The 17,146-nt window shown below is 37.2% G+C and overlaps 1 protein-coding gene across 1 annotated transcript in view; it reads right to left on the minus strand.

The window, feature by feature from the left end:
* The window catches only part of TTC29 (tetratricopeptide repeat domain 29), a 120,820-nt gene that overhangs the window by 29,357 nt on the left and 74,317 nt on the right, over positions 1–17,146 (minus strand). Inside the window, exon 11 of the mRNA XM_031553020.1 lies at positions 16,877–17,108. Within this exon, the coding sequence (XP_031408880.1) occupies positions 16,877–17,108 (232 nt within the window). The remainder of the gene's footprint in view (positions 1–16,876; positions 17,109–17,146) is intronic.

Genomic DNA, 17,146 nt, shown 5'->3' on the forward strand with positions numbered 1-17,146 from the left:
ACACACAAAAAACCCCACCATAACCCAGCAACAACAAAACAATAGGCTGTAGCCCTTTAAAGCTTATTTAAATCTTTCAGCTGAACTGCTTCTGGTATTGGAGTCTACTACTAATCCTTACCAGAGTGAAACTATTCCTATGGTCAGGGGCAAAAATTGCAAATGTGTTTCCTATTTATGCCTGTATCAAAATAAACTGGATCAATTTTTCTGCACTTTTCATGGATGTAATATGAAATGATGAAGAAAAGGTTTCAAAAGAGATTATTTCTGTTTATCTCAAGTTGGAAAGAAAACAAATTAATAATTTGCAAACCAGCCAGAAAGCAACCTTGAAATGCCTCTGGTCATCAATTGTCGCAAGGAAGGAAAAAGAAAATGCAAAGAGAAAACCAGGGGTTACATTTTACAATCAAGAAAAGAACAGCTTCTGTGTAGGAGAAGTGTTTGTATTATATTCTGCGTAGATGCTGTTCAAGCAAAATTCTCAGTATATTAATATAAACTGTCTGAAAATATTCAACATGATTTTATAAGCCCAGCAAAAAACAAAACAAAGGGAAGCGTGACGTTTGTGGGCTTTTTCCTCCAGCACAGCCATGCAAGCTGAGCTGGGAAACCGTGATGGAAATATTAGAGCTGTTGTGCCTGAAAAAACGCAGTGATCATTTCATTCTTTCTGTCTTTTAATGCTCCAGGGTTTTGGAGACGAATAGGAGCAATAAGTTCACTTTGCAGAATTAATGCTGTAATTCTTTATCATAAGAGCAGAGCATTACCTCAATCTGATTTTTCTACAAAATGGTTCAAAGTCTATTTTTAATGATGGCCCTAATTTGTTAACACCTTTTAAATTATTAATCCCCTTTATATTCAAGTAGTTATTGCATGTCATAACAATGTATCTATGCAGGGAAATTTAATAGTATTTTCTGCATGTCAAGAAAAGGCTTGTTCTGCAAAATGCTATTAAAACTGATAATGAGCTAAATATTTGCCATAGCAAACAGTGAAATTACTATATCAATCAACTTTGGGTTCTCTTATTCAATAAACAAAATTTAACCTATTAACTTTGCCTAATTTTAGGCAGCAAAATGCTTGTTTTCAGGCATATCTTGCCTTTGACTTCACATCTTTATCATCTGATAACTACATTTTCCTGGCCAATTAAGCCATTGCTCTGAATCAGATGTAGTAATATAAGCATTCTATTCTGTCTTGAATGCAACTGTACTACTAAACCCTGAATGCGATTTCCACTGAGCGATCTTGAACAGATTTTAAGGCACACATATATCACAGTGAAATGATAAACTGTGTTCCCAGAGACTTCTTTCACAACACAGAAAAAGAAAAGAAAACAAAAAAAACTCAAGGGATTTTTAAGAAAGTCAAAGAATAAAATAAAACCTTATGTTATACATCCCCAAATTTCAGACCGTGTGGCAGGATGTTTGCGTTAATATTTTAAGAAAATAACTTCAAAACTGTAAAAACTACATGCTAACATCACGACTGGCAGGCACAGGGGGAAAACATCCTCTCTCACGAGCATCCAAGAGATACATCTGCATGCTGAGTGGATGCCTAACATCCGATTCAGAGAGAAAAGAGGCTCCGTCTCTGCAGAGAACACTAGCTGAACCGGTTTAGGGCGTAAAAGAAGCCTCGCCTCAACAGTCTGCTGTTGTGCGATGCACCTGCTCACGCCTAAGTAGCTATATACTCCTGCTCCCCTGCTTTTGTCAGAGCAAATTGCTGTGTGACCAAGAGGGAGCAAAGCGCACCCTCTAGAGGCTGAAGGAAACCCCGGGCACGGCTGCAAGTCACCAGCACCTCGGCCTCCCACCCCGGGCTGTATGTGGCCCCAGACCGCCTCTAGCAAACAAAATGTCGAGCGACAGTCATGAGACATGTGTTAGAAACACCAGTTTTGCACTGGGGTTTCGATGGTAGAACACCAGCAAGGAATGCTCCCTTCTTATATTTGTTGCTGCTAAAACATGTGAGAAAGAATCCTCATTTAATTTGAGGGCAAGAATACTAATAGGCTATTTTTTGTCTGCATAAATTGCATGAAGAGTTGACTTAGAAGTACCAAAATTACTCACAGAACAATACTGTCACGAGTTAATTCTCTTACACTTGGCTCTCCAATAAAGTACTCTGTTAAGAAAGAAATATTTCTCTATTAAAGATCTTATTATTCCTGATGATTAATAAAACTGGTGATTTTAAAAAGGGTACTAAGGAGTGGTCATAACTGTATGTAACATCCTAAGCTCCTTTATGAGTTTCTCTGGTTCTCAAGGCAGATCTCATTTTCATGCACAAGTCTGCAATTGCTATTCACATAAAAAACTGCACTTTGTGTAACCAAGGCTGAGTACACAGCAGGAATTTGTGTGTAAAAACAATTAAACGATAGCAGCAATTACTCCACCAGGGAACATAGCAAAACTGGGAAATCCTGAATTACCTTAAGGTTAAATGAAAAAGAATCTCATTTACAGGAGGATTGCTGTTGAAAGTTCAGAAACAGTCCCACTGACATGCAACGCACAAAAAACTACCATTAGAGCCAACCCAATCTTTTGAGGCAGCTGTAATGAATAAGCCAGTGGCAACTGCTGTGGACTGTTCTTTGGGCCAACATTCTATGTGATTTTTGTTTGCTAACAATGATTTGATAATCGCACTTTCAGCATATAAAAGCATATAAAATTATTTCTCTAGTCTGAGATCTTAACAATATGGTGTACAGTAAAGCAAATATGAAAGAACCTGATGGGTCTCAAGTAGATATGAGAACTGGGCAATTGCCATATATATTTTGTGTGTGTGTGTGTGTGTGTGTGTGCACGCGCAGCCTGAATAACTGCACTGAAATCAGTCAATAAAGACAGCCTTGGAATAAGGAAAGAACTATGAAGAGCCAGAAAGAATCCAGAGAGTGAACTTTGTGGAAAAGAAAAAAAAAACAAAACATAAAAAACCCCAACCAACCAAGACCCCAATTACCCTAAACCATCAGTTATCAATTCTGAAAACGTGACCTGTAATTTAGTATATGGATTTAAAACCAAAGTTTCACCTAATTCTTGCAGCAGATGTTTCAACCCCTCAATGTGGTAGAATCACAATTAAAACATCACTGCTGGAAGGAAGGAAACTATTTTCATTTATTCATTTATTTTAAACCACGAAACTGTAGAGCACAGTCCTTCAGTCTGCTAAATAATGATCATTTCAGAAGCTCCTAAACTCTCGTCTTATTCAGAGACTGATTCTCAGGTGCACAGGAAATTTCTGCCAAGTTTAAGTAAAACTTAACACTATTCTTGATCAGACCATGAAGTTTTGAGCACACTGTAGTTACAAGGTCAGGAAAAAAAAAACCATTTTCCCCCTAACTAAATGCAAGTGTTTATGTCTGATATTAGCAGGTCCCATACCTTTATCCTTGGATACAATCATTTGAAAATGCGTATTCAGAGCCTCTCTAGCCATAATGATTATGAGAACTTAACCACAAAGGTCAGGTTTTCAGAAATCAGAATAGACAACATTGTCCATTACTGAGTGACAATAGACAAAGTTTATAGACGATTTTCTTTTCATCAGGAACTACCCTCTCCAAACACACACGGTAGCATCTCACAGTAAAAATAAACAGCACAACAGTGTGCATCTCTGCAGTTCTTGGTGTACATATAAAGGAGGGGAAAAAAACCCATCATTTTCTCAAGAGAGAGACCATCCATCAGTCTGGAGCAGAGTGAGGTGACTGAGATTGGCTGAAGAAAATCAAGCAGACATCTGTCTCATGTGGAGTGAAAGAACATGTTAAAGATCAACTAACTGCCTGGCTGCAGTTACTTCCACAGAATACTCCTTCTGCTCAACTATGATGAAGCCATTTTTCTAAAGTGGTGTCTCGTTGAGAGGAATGCTTGCTGGATGAAGTTTGAGTGGGTTTTATTGATGAGTTGATCTATCTGAAGCTTGATGCTTTTTATACTCTCATGTCGTCCCTTAGTTATAACTTCTTCAGAGGACACAAATATACATAACCTGAGACATTATTCACAAAAGAGTTTAATGCAAACAGTAGCCTTGCTTCTAGAAGCTTCTTGGTAGGATGCAATAGTTTACTAAGGGAGGCATTCATAGTTATATCTCAGCACAGAAAATGGAAGCGACTTTTAGAAAAGAATTTGACTTGAGAACCTGGAGTTAGGGAACTGTTGTAGAAGAGACTACTATAAGGGCTCCAAGGCCAGAAAAAAAGCCAAAAAACTCTAAGTTGCCATAAGGAGAAAAAAAAAACAAACAAAAACACAGATTGATGAGAAAGAGGTAAAAGCATGTGATAAGGGCTCAAAAGACGACCCATTTGGCTTGCAAATATGTTTTGTTTTCTCTTTACAAAAGAGGCAAAAATGGGACACAGTACAGTCTTAAGAGAATCAAGAGCTGTGAAGGCACACTGCAGTACTTCTATTTAATTAAGGATACAGATTTAATTACTGAACTCTGAACCTGGACAAAATCAGTATAATGTTTCTGAGGTATCTAAACACAGGCTAGGATAAATAAAAGATTGTTCAGATCTCATATCCGGGGCTTTAGAAGAAATGTCTTCGATCATAAGAAAGTATCTAAAGGTCTTCTTTTTAGTTCAGTTACATCTCTGGCAAGAGATGAAATATGAGTGGATTAACTCAACAAGATGAATTCAGAAATTTGGCTGCTTTTCTGCTTTAGGAACTTCTTTAAAAGGAAAAGTCCTGAATTATGTAAGAGACGTTGAATAACAAAGTTTCCCAGCACTTAGTGAGACCATTTGAGAATAAGCAGGATCCATTCCCTTTGCATCCGTTTATTTCTTGCTGGTGAAACCCTTCTTCTTCCCATTCTTTTAGAATGGACAGCTGTCTACTGATTACTTTGCTCAGATGACTGATATGGACTAGTCCTATTGGGTAATATGACTGGAAAATACATAAAAAGAAAACAGGATCCTCACATCTGCCTTCCCCCAAAAGCCACACTTGTAAAAAGGAACTACATTCTTTCATATCTAATCAAATATCTTGAGTATATAACCCTAATAGACTTTTCAGAAATCACCACATTTTTTTTCTAATCCCCAGCACATCAGAAATTTCCTTTTTTCAAGGTAACTGCAAAGCTAGAGGGAATAAATTTAATGTTTTTACTGAATAGAACAGATACTGAGTTTGAATCATAGAAAAAAAATTATTTGTGCAGAAGCATCCTACTTTTTTTCCTTTTCCTGTATCATTTTACACTTTATAACTGATTGCTCATGAATGCTTTGGAAAGTTCACCACCAGATATTTTCTAAGGCAAGACAAACTTCTCTTGGATATGAAAAATGCAGTTCCTCCTGCCTTGGGGCTGGAGTAGATGACTGCTTAACATCCCTTCCATTACCGTTTTCTATGATCCTGTGTTCATTGTTCTGGCTCATTAAATTCCACAGTTCTGGAAGTGACTAGAAGTGATACTGCCAAGGTGATTTGGGTATCCTCAAATTAACCCCACAGGCTTTGGCACTGAGAAATGGAAACACAGCCAACTGCTCTTTGCATTTTCCCTAGCCTGCCTCTTGATCCTACCAATTGGCATCCTGTCAAATTAAGGCTGAACTTGTAAATCTCTGTTTAAATGAATCAAAGTCCCATCATTATGTTAGAACCAGATAATTTAATGAAGATTATATCTATGTAGAAATTGAATGCAGCTTTGATTGTCCAATCCAAATACGTCTAGAGTAACTAAACTGTTGTCCCATCACTTCACCATATTCAACCCTTATGTTCTGGGTATTTGCATCTTCACAAGAGGTTTAGATTACAGCTTTCTCCATCAGAAGATTATTTTTTCCACTTTTTGGATCCTAGTGAGGACAAATGTTTTGCTAAAATTGTCATTAATGTGCACTAAAAGAAAGCTAGAAAGCATACACAAAGAGGTAGTTGGAAGGTGTTTTATAATATACGACAACAAATAAATTGAGTGAAAATTAATGGTAATTATATTAATAAGCGTAAATGAAAGTATAATACAGCTGGAATCAGACAACAAAGTAGCAGACTCCTTTCTTGGCTGACAATTCCAACAGAAGCAACATATTTGCTTCTGTATCAGCCTTACCACCTGAACTCAGCTTTAGCTGCCCTTTCTCGAGTACAGATAAGCTGTTAGATGGTAAGAGCTCCAAATAGAAGGCTAAGGCCCCACTATGTACTACCATGGACCTACTGAGCCAGTGCAAACTGTGCATTTCAAAATAAAATAATTAAAAGGAAATTAAAAAATATATATACATATAGCCTTAGGACACATAGCCTACAAAACAAAAATAAATTTAAAAAAATAAAAATCCCACTCACTAGTAAAAAAAAACCCAACAACAACAACCAAAAACATCACACAAAACAAACCAACCGATCAAATAACAACAACAAAAATCCTTTTAAACGCTGATCAAAGCTTAGGGCTGCCTCAGAACCCCCCAGAAAACAGAACCCGGTGAGAGGAATTGATGCCGACACATTTTGTTGCAGTCCCGACACAGTTTGTTGCAGTCCACAATGATGTACACCTATCTATCTATACATCCACAGAATATATACATACATACACACATGCGTGTATATACACACACCAGATGTCTTACTTAAATGGGGGAAAATAATCTGAGAATAACACTTATTCTCTCTTCAATCAAAGGCTAAAAGGCATTCATCGCTGACTTAGTCCACTTGCCAATTGTTGACAGCTGTCAATACAGGGATTTGATTTCTTTATCCAAGCATCACAAACACTACATTAGGATCTTCAGAGAGAGATCGTGACTGTGAGAGCTGCAGTTTCACTGCCCCAACTCAATTACTGCATTCTTGAACTGCAATGTATTCATTTGCGGGCACTGGGGCAGCCAGTGGGAGGGTATTGATTGGAGTATAATGTCATGTGTAGCAGGGAGAGTAAGATGAAAAGTGTTTTCTGCTTAATGGCTGGTATTAAGTAGGTGGGAACGGCTTCTAATTAGCCAACAATTGCCGTGTTTCCCAGTTTCCCTCCTTTCCCTCCTCCCGTCGGTCACCAGCTGCCAATCTCCCTCTCCTTTTCCCTTTTTGTGTGGAGTTCATTGCACACTGCAGTGAAAGCCTTTGTTTAAAAAAGAGGGCTCCCAGGGTCTCATCTGCCAGGGTACAGCTTGCTGCCTGCGATGAGTAGCAACTGTCAGTTTATTTTATCTCAACCTTTTCATCATTCTGCTGAAACTGGTCGAGTGAAACCACCTGAGAGACCTGAGGATTCAGTACCTACAAGTCATTAGCCAGGACTGCTCAGTCTCTCCCCACACAGCAAGTCAACTGAACACTGCTTAAAATGTAGTCCACTTTAACCCCGTATTTTCCTACTCTGTGCAGCTTCCTGATTTTGAAGTCCAAGATCGTTCCTTAAATGTGATACAAGCATGACCAGTAAGTGATTTAATTTTCTGTGCTTCTCAACAAAAATGCTCAAGGATTGCTTTTCAGAAATACAAAATGTAATATGCTAAATGCCACTTATTAGAATATGTTTAATCTGAACCTCCTCCTTACCGGAACCAAGTTACGTCCCCCAGTATGAAAGTCACACCCAGCAACTCTCCCAGTTATTTGAAGCCCTGCTTATCTAAAAGTGTTGACAATGTATCGGATGAAAGGGACAGATTCCTCTCTCAGTTACATCTGATAGTTATATTGTGTAAATCCCAAAAAAATCAACAAGATTTTTTGGACGTAATAAGTTTTACTATATCAATACTATTTTCCTCTCTTTGCCATCTAGATTCTCTCTCTTCATGGACATACATATACACACATACGCATCCACCTTCCAAAGACAATGGAATTGCAACATGATCATTAAAAGCAAAGTACACAACAGAATTATTTTGTTTTGAATCAAAACCAAATAAAATTTACATAAATAAATTTCCAAAGTTATTAGCCTGAACAATCTTTCTCTGTGATCACAGCTAACTTGTTGCAGTCATTACTAGCAGGTTTAATATAGCAGTCGAAACATTGCTTTTCCCCATGTAAACAATGAGCCCTTTCAAAGCGTGCAAGAGATTATAAGAACATAGAATGACTTATTTTCTAATATTTCAGTTGATTTCCTAATGCTCAAAATAATCAATGTTTCATCTGAATTCTTTTCTGGCTTCAACATAATCATACATACTTTAATGAATAGCAACAAAATATGATTGTCTTTATTCTTACTCTCAAAACTAAAACTACCAGTGAGGGTAAGGTCACTTTTGGGGAACGACGCATCTCAAGACTGAAACACTCCGGAGTCAAAGAACAAGGCTCCACATGATCCTAAAGTGACATTTTCCAAAGACACAAGGAAAAGAGAAGATTGCAAGTGTTGCACTCAGGATAAGAAATCAATGGATAGCGCAGAACTACCAACACTGCGCATTAGGTGTTCCTCTTCCCCCTTGGTTTTCATCAACTAAAACATCAATTTTCATTGGCCATAACTACTGGGGAGCTTCTACGCCTCAGACTCCTTGGGTATACAGAAGTATCACGGCAAGGCTACCATACAAAATATTACTCCTACATTTTTCAGGTTCCATTTTATATCAGCACGGGGTTGAATGCACAGTACTGTTACTTAGAAGCTCCAGTGAGATGTGTAGACATAGACAGCTATATGTCTAAGCAGAACTCACTGTGTTCAGAGGATTTCTAAATAGCAGGCAGCATGAATTGCAACCTTAAAAAAAAAAAAAAAGGTTGGAGTATCTCCTTTCATAGATACTATATTTAGCATATAAATAAGCACAAGGTTTAGATAAGACAGGTGCTGGTCACTTCAAAACCTATTGCAGAAGATTAATTCCCCCTATGAGGTGATACTATTACATTCTGTTGGACATCCATAGCAACTACACTTCTAAATTATGCCAGAATTTTAAGGAAAAATGAATTATATTAAAACATTGCAGCAATCATGCAAAAAAAGGAAAAAAAAAGTTGATTCAAAACAATTTTGCATTGGCCTACCCTAATCTATTACTCCCATACTTAGTAATATCAGTATTATAAAATACTAGCAACTATTGTGTCCATTGATGTACTTCAATGACATACTACGAAAAATATGGCACATTTACTTTACTCTGTTGCAAGACTTATATGAAACCCTTAAATGGGAATATTCTGTATTACAGATAATATTGAATGCTTAACTGAGTGAAGAGAAACAGGCAGATGAACCTGGGGGAATGGTCATCTACTTTAGCATTTATTTGGATCTTTAAGCTAATTAATCACTTAGTTGTACACTTAAATGTAGCCAATCCATTTGCACAGGAGATTAAGATCTCTTCATGGGTTATTTTGTTACTTCTCTGTTTTCTATTAACCAACTTAGCGAGATGCTCAATATGAAGTGTGATCTTTTCCAAACCATTCTCAGATCATAAAGTAATAAAAATGCAAAGCATGAAGAACAGAGCCAAAACAGTAAGTATGGGAAAACTGACACACCACTCTTGAACAAATCTATTGATTCTGCAGGAAGCTCAAGAGAGATACCTTGTAAGGTACAGATTGAAATGCTGGCTACTGAGCATAGAGCTAACTGACTCATGTTCCTTAAACATTGACTGCAAACACACACAAAATTGGGGTTCAGAATGAAAGTGAGGAGCCAAAAAGGGAGAAAGATTTACAATACAGAAATAGAGAATAGGAGAGAAAACAAAGGAGAAATAGGGCACAGAACAGACAGGGAAGGAGAAGAGAGAAAAGGAAAAGAACTGCTTCAGAAACTATTTACAAAAATAAATAAATAAATAAATAAAATCACAAAACACTCCTAATGATTACAGAAAAGAAAAAGCCGAGGTGGATTTGTAGGCAAAAGATGTACAGCTTCTTAAAGCCATTAATTGTGGAAGTACAGTGTTTTGCTTTATTGAATAGATTGGCTTATTCTAAAAGCAAATAATTTTCAACCCTATCTTCAGATCACAGTCTGACTGAAAAAAGCAGTTTGTTACTTAAATATATGATGAACATAAAAGGATATGCCTAAGTAGGCAAAGCCATCTTAGAGGAAAACAAATAAACAAACAAACAAAAAAAACACCAAAACAAAACATAAAGAAATAGATGCAAAAAAGAAGAGAAAAGAAAGCTGTCTTTGGAGACCCAGGAGAAAAAAGGTGTTCGATACACTATCTGTGACACCTGAGATGACCTAAGGTTTCTGGTGCAGAAAATATGCACAGAGTAGTTTCTTCGTCTTGGCTTTGATTCTGTGTCCAGAGATTGTTGGCAGTTGTTGATAAGGATGGGTTTGCAGCAGAGAACCTTTCTCATGTTGGCCTGAGGTCAGTCTCTCTCAGTCGGTGTGTTTGCAGACAGCACCAATAAAAGTTTCTTAATGAAGTTTAAATGACAACAATCTTCTCAGTATTAAACAAAAAATGTGCATGTCTGCTCTTTGGTCCTTTCTGAGGATCAATTTTCCCTTCTGAGAACAAGAACATGAAGTCAGCAGAGACATCTCTGTTCACAAGTACTGCAAAGGACCGGGGTCAGTGATGGCACATGGGGAGAAGCAGAAACCCCAGGGCCACATCAAAGTATGCCAATCAGTTATTCCTCCTTGGTCCTGCAACTAGCTGGGGACTGCCAGAACACTGCAGCTGCCATCTATTCTGCTTCAAGATTCTTCTCTTGGTAGGTACATTTTTTACTTTCTGGACTGCGAGCAAGTCTAAAAGTTCTAGGTACATCGAAAACAAGGATCTCTCCTGAAGTGATTTAATGCGGCGGGGTAAGAGCTGCCACTTCTTTTGCTCTACTAAAGTGTTCCACAGGATCAAAACAGAACTGAGCTGCTGCCCTGAGGATTTTCACTTTTTAAATTGGTAAGGAATTAAATTTTTGATAGGAGTACTGTGCAGCTACACTAGTTCAGTGCATAAATCTACACTAAAGGGTCTGACAATATACAGTAGTTTCAACACCACTTTCTATTTTTTTTTTTCCATAGGAAATAACAATCCACCTTATTTAGAGAACCATTTTCTGCTGATCTAGAAAGCTTGCCTTAGAAAACACAGCTGGATGCCAAAAACATTTAACACAAGGATGCCTCTAACATAAATGCATGGTGAGATTTAGATGCTTCCACAGAAAGTATCAGATGGCAGAAAAATTCAGAAGAGATATCCAAATTCTGCTCTGGTTGAGATGCTCTTATGTAAGCGTAGATGACAAGGACATGCACAGTCACATCAGACAGAATGATAGTGAATTTTTTTAAGTTATAACACCACTGAGATGTGCAAGAACTGCCAACTCTCAGCACAGACCACGAAGACATTTCTCCAAACTCTAACATATTCTGCAAACCCTCTTCTGAAATCTGGTACTGCTCATTCACAGACCTAGCCTAGGGCCAATCCTCTGTGGAAATTACCAGTTATTGTTTATAAAGAAATCACAGGACAAAAACCATACAGTGCCCAAGTACGAAACAAAATAATACTGATTTGCAGTGTTATTCTGCATTTCTAACTGCAGAACTTTTCCAGAAGTGAGTAAATTATTTTATTAGATAGCTTGCACAAAAGCACGCAGAAGGAATCCTCTGAATTCCTGTAGGGAACACTAATGTGTTTGAGCCACTTCTGAAGCACACTTACTACAGTCTGAGCCTTTGAGTCTCTTGCACAAGGACAGTTTTGGAGCCTGTGCTTGGTCACACACTTCCTTTCCATTATTTAAAAATCACAGTTCTAATTTAAAAATGTGAACAAGTTTAACTCCCTCCATTCAAATTAAGAAGTAGTTTCTGAGAAAACATCAACACCTGTCCCTAAAATCCTGTTTTTCTTTATTTTTGGTCATGCTAACAATATGTGCTGAACAACCAAATAAACTCTGTTCCCGCAACTCTGTATTGACATAAATCATAAGCACATGGTCCACAAAGCAGAGCCCACTAGGGATTCTAGTTCCAGGGTCTTGCACATCAAGTGCGTGACTGAGAGGACAGAGGGACCCAGAAAGTCACCAGAAGGCATAAGCATCTTCACCATGTTCAAAATGAGGATCTGAATCAATTCTTCCTTCCTTATGGCAGTGAATAAGCAGAAAATTGTGGTTTGATCTCCCCAAAGTCAGTCCAGCTTCTTCTCTGACAGCGTGTATATTTAATTACCTCTACTCAACAAGTTAGTTACAAAACCCACTCACATACTACCAAGTGGAAACACTGTATAAGAACTCATTAAACACGCAGGTTAATTCAGTCACTGCACAAGCTTATATATCTGTCTTCTGTAAATGCAAACTACAGAACTGCACATGTAAGTACTTAGATAGTATGCAATAAGTGAGCCAAGTGACAAAAAACACAGGAAGAGTGACTCTGAGGGAGTGCAGGCACGTGCACAATTCTGGAAGTCCTACAGCAGTAGCAGGATATACCATAGTCCATGACAGATCTTCAGATTTGGAATACACAGTGAAAGGAATCTCCTATATGATTGACATCATATAAGAACAGTTTACAGGATGCATGTCTGTGTAAGGTATGAAGACTTGTTATTTTTGTAGTTTAGAAAAGATTTGGTGCAATTCCCTTTCTCTTAAGTGTTCTCATATCAACAAACCTGCTACCACTGATGAACACGCACTAGATTTATTAAAAATACAAAAGTACAATTTATTATGCACGCTAATTTAGGAAATCAAAACCATTTTTCATTAGGAAATACAAGTATTAACTAACATCATTTACTGATGGAGGGAAGCCAGGATTTGCAATGTTAGAGGTATTCCTGGAGTTAGTGTACTTTAGAAAGAAGAGACAAGTAAAAAAAAAAAAAAAAAAAAGACAGTTTTTTACATTTTGTAGCAGATTGTTCTACTGCTGGACAGTATTATCACAGTGGCCCATAAATTACATGGTCGTGGTATAAGTTAAAATAGAGAAATTTTAACAGAATGTGTTTAGTGCAATCTTTCATCTCACATCTCACTTCGGATTTTACGACCCTTTAGGGATAATCCTTTACTAATGACGGTTGAAGTCACAGATAAGCGCAATCTAAAATTAATCTGGCAAGGACTCCATTCTTCTCCATGTTAATTTTATTTCAGCCACATCTTTTAAGAACGTGAATAGATAGGATGACAACTCGACTTTTTACATGACAAAAAGGACCCATGCGTATTAGAGAATGTACTATTACATCTGTGAGAGTGGGAGAAAGAATATTAAGGGACTACGTATTTGGGAGAATGGAAGAAAGATCATTTCACTGCATTTTCTAAGCTATAGTTTTAGCAGTGCATGCATTTTAGATCACACTGAAGGCTGCTCAGGTGTAGAATGCTAGAAATAGTTCAAATCATTTTGAAAAATGGAAGTGTTAATGGGACAAGATATCTCTATTGATCACAAGACTTCACAATTGGTGGTGGTGGTGAGACAATCATCTGTGCTGTGAACGTGCTACTATAAAACAAACAAACAAAAACATACTAACAAAAAACCACACAGAAAATCCTACAGTAAAACATGTTAATTTTGTGAAGTTGCATTTTCTAAAAATCAATACATGTAAATACAAATTTTGGTTGAAAGCACATAACATTTCTCAAGGAAACAACAGAAGAATTTTTCGTATGAGGAAAATGAAATATCTGACCTTTAATCCTACTGTTAAAAATGGCTACATGATTTTGGGCTTCCAAGGTCTCTTGCTGAAGCATAGCCCTGTCAGATGCAATGACCTGGATCAGGAGTTGCCACACTCACAGAAAACACAATTCCTGAGCAGCATTACTTGTAATCAATATCCAAAATTTGATCCAAAATTTTCGTGCCTTCAAATTTATCAGGTATTGCACTCCCTTTCAGAAGGCAACAAGTCAGGAGATTAGTTATCAAGAGGCCTAAGAAAAACTCTCCTCAGGCAATACTGTGGTTTCCTTTTTTAGGCTTTAACATGGAGTCACAAGAATTTTTACCTCAAGATACCCAGATTCAGCTGATAATTATTTTGCATACTTTTGACAAAACGAAGACTAAAAAAAAACCCCACATTTGTTCTTGCAGCAGCATCCCACAATGGCATAAACTCTTACAAGTGAAGTCAGCTGACTGAATCAAATACAGCAGACAGAAACACATTCACCTTTGCATTTATGAACACGGTTTTCTGACAATTGCATCCCTTTCTTCCACGACAGCTTTGGTCAAAACATCCATTTTATTAATTACTCAATTTACCTCAACCTTTGTTATGGTTTCTTCCTAGGTTAGGTTATTGAAACAATTGATTCAGAAAATACATCTGTGCTGAAAGATACGAGGTATCTGGCAGTACTTGGATTTAAATGTTACGTTCCTCCACCAGCCTAATTACTTTTTTTTGTTAAGACTACAGAAACTACTTCTATTTTTTTATTTTTTATTTTTTTTGGTCTATAGAAAAATATATCCAGTCAGATCAGTTAGAAACGAAAACTTATTACCTTCCTTCTTCCTTTCATTAAATTCCCCTGCGGATTAAGAACTACTACTGTGTCTTGTCTTGAGCAGTTTTATCCTCAAAAAGACTGAGAAAAATCTAGCAGATTATCAATGCTGAGCTGTTTGAAAGAGCAAGAAATACTGTTCTATTATCGCAGCAGGAATTTCCAAAGCGGTAAGTTCATCATAGGATGCACAGACATTCTGCTGGATGATAGAAGAAAGGCTGTACCTGGAACTCAAAGCTGGTGAATCCTAATGCTGAAAAGGTGCCAGCTCGTGTTTTGCCAGAGAAAAATATTAACAATGTAATGCCAGCTCTAACTAGAGATTTGGCACACAAAACATGAAGAGTGTTACAGATTGTGCTGACAGTGTGACACGATGTTTTCCTGGATGTAATCTGGGTATCTTGAGAGTAAGCTTGGAGCACTAATGAGAAAAATGATATTGAACTGGAAGAGCTGTTAAATATGCAGTAGCCACAGGGTTCCTAGGGTTTACTGGAACTAAAATGAAAATTGTAATGCCATCAATAACACTGTAAACTAGGTAGAAATGCTGAAGGTAAAGAATCTCAGCAGGCAAAGCTTGTTTCTGCTACCATGCTTGCCAGGACATAAAAAGCTTCTCTAATAACTCTCTTTTTATCCCTGTAGTCTTGTTAAAGAGAAGCAAGAAACTTCAGCTTAAAGGAACACACACATTTCAGGATATAAATGAACATCACAACTGGCTAGAGAAAACTGTGTAAAAGCTGAATGGAAAACCATGTAGGTGCAAGAAGTAAAGCACATACTGAACATACGAAGATTATTCTATTTCTTCATGACTCTGTGTTTTACTTTTTGCTGTTGACACTGCTAACTTTTTATTGGCAGTGTATCTCTTTATTGCAGATGCAGCTAATCATTCTCATATGAAACACATGCAAAGTTGCTTGACATGGAGTTCTTTTACCATCTCTGCTCACATTCTTGTCGTCTTCACTACATTCTGCACTGAAGGTCTAAAAATTCACCTCTTTGCAGGCGACATGAACTCTGCCAGCTAACAAAATTTGTTTCCAATAACAATGCTGGGTATTCACTTATCAAGGAAAGAAAATCACAAATATACATAAATGGACACTGACAAAGAAATGCATTGTCATTAAGGAGGAACTGCCCTAATAACATCACTAGAAAACTAAACAGTTCTTAACTCTTCCGCATGCCGATGAAGGTCCTTGTCTCATATTTCTCCCTTATTTCCAGCATCTGATGTCCTGACACCTGTGAAACCACGAATTACCAGGCTACTAACTATTTATTCTCTATATGCAATTAATTACCAAAGCTATTCTTAACTTTTCCTATTCTATGAAAGAAAAACATACAGAAGAAAGACAGAGAAGCAGTTCTTTGTTTTTGAGAATATGAGAAGGGGGGGAATTCTGGACACAGTACCCATAAACCCTGGATCTCCAAACTTCCATTGTGAGTATTATCGCAGATCTCTTTCCACTTTACTCAAGATTCACAAGTATACAGAGAAAAAAAATTTCAAACGAGTAGATTTCTCTCTTTCTTCCTCACTGCAATACAGTTTACTTGTATCAGTAAACTGATAACGGATAATTCAATTTTTCTTGTATTTACATATACTACAGGTGGAAAAAAAAAGACAATGAAAATTTTGCCAGTGAAGAAAGAAGTCTACTCCACACAAAGTTCTTCCCTCTTCTGTATCTGAGACAGTGAAACACGGAGGACAAGTCACAGAGTTTTTCCTCCTCTCCACAATGTTGCTTACATACTAGGATAACAAAAATAAAACAGAAAACTCTTCTGAATTCATTACAGTGTGAACGATGCTAAGCGGAACATACTTCTTACCTTGGATAACAGAAAATTTATTTTTGGATGTACCTAAAGAATTGACTGCAAATTAAGATTTTTTTTTTTTTCTTAAGTTTAAAACCACAGCATTTGACTAGACTTAGAGACCAACTTACCCAGAACTGTGATGCTTTGGAAAAACAGCACAGAAAAAGTTATCTTCCGTAGCAACTACTGCTATCTGTTTCTCTCTGCTATATTGTCTTAAACCTATTTAATTCTATCTTTAAAATAAGCACACAAAGGAGAAAATCTAACCTTCATTCAACACTAGGGTAATCCAGTAGGGTTAAACACAAGAAATAATTTAATAAAACTCTACAAGAAAAATGACTTAACTACTGAGGACAATACAGCACTAATGTGCTTCATAACCAATGTCTTACCGACTGTGAGAGGGTCAGTGCACATGTCGCTTCTGTTCTCCTTCCATGCCAGCAAGTACTTGAGGCTGATGGGATCTTCTGCTTCTATATGGCTGTTAAATGCCACCATCAGCTTATGAGCCATTGCAATGCCACAATAAGTCCTTGTTTCATTAGCTAAGGACAAATTATTTAAAGTGTTTGCTGCCTCAAAAGCCTGAGTGAAATATTCAAAAGCTTTGTCGTAATTCCCCTAGCAAAGAAAAAAAAAAAAAAGAATAAAAACAATTG

The sequence above is a fragment of the Meleagris gallopavo genome, chromosome 4 (assembly GCF_000146605.3).
Source record: "Meleagris gallopavo isolate NT-WF06-2002-E0010 breed Aviagen turkey brand Nicholas breeding stock chromosome 4, Turkey_5.1, whole genome shotgun sequence".
In the NCBI taxonomy this organism is placed as follows: Eukaryota; Metazoa; Chordata; class Aves; order Galliformes; family Phasianidae; genus Meleagris; species Meleagris gallopavo.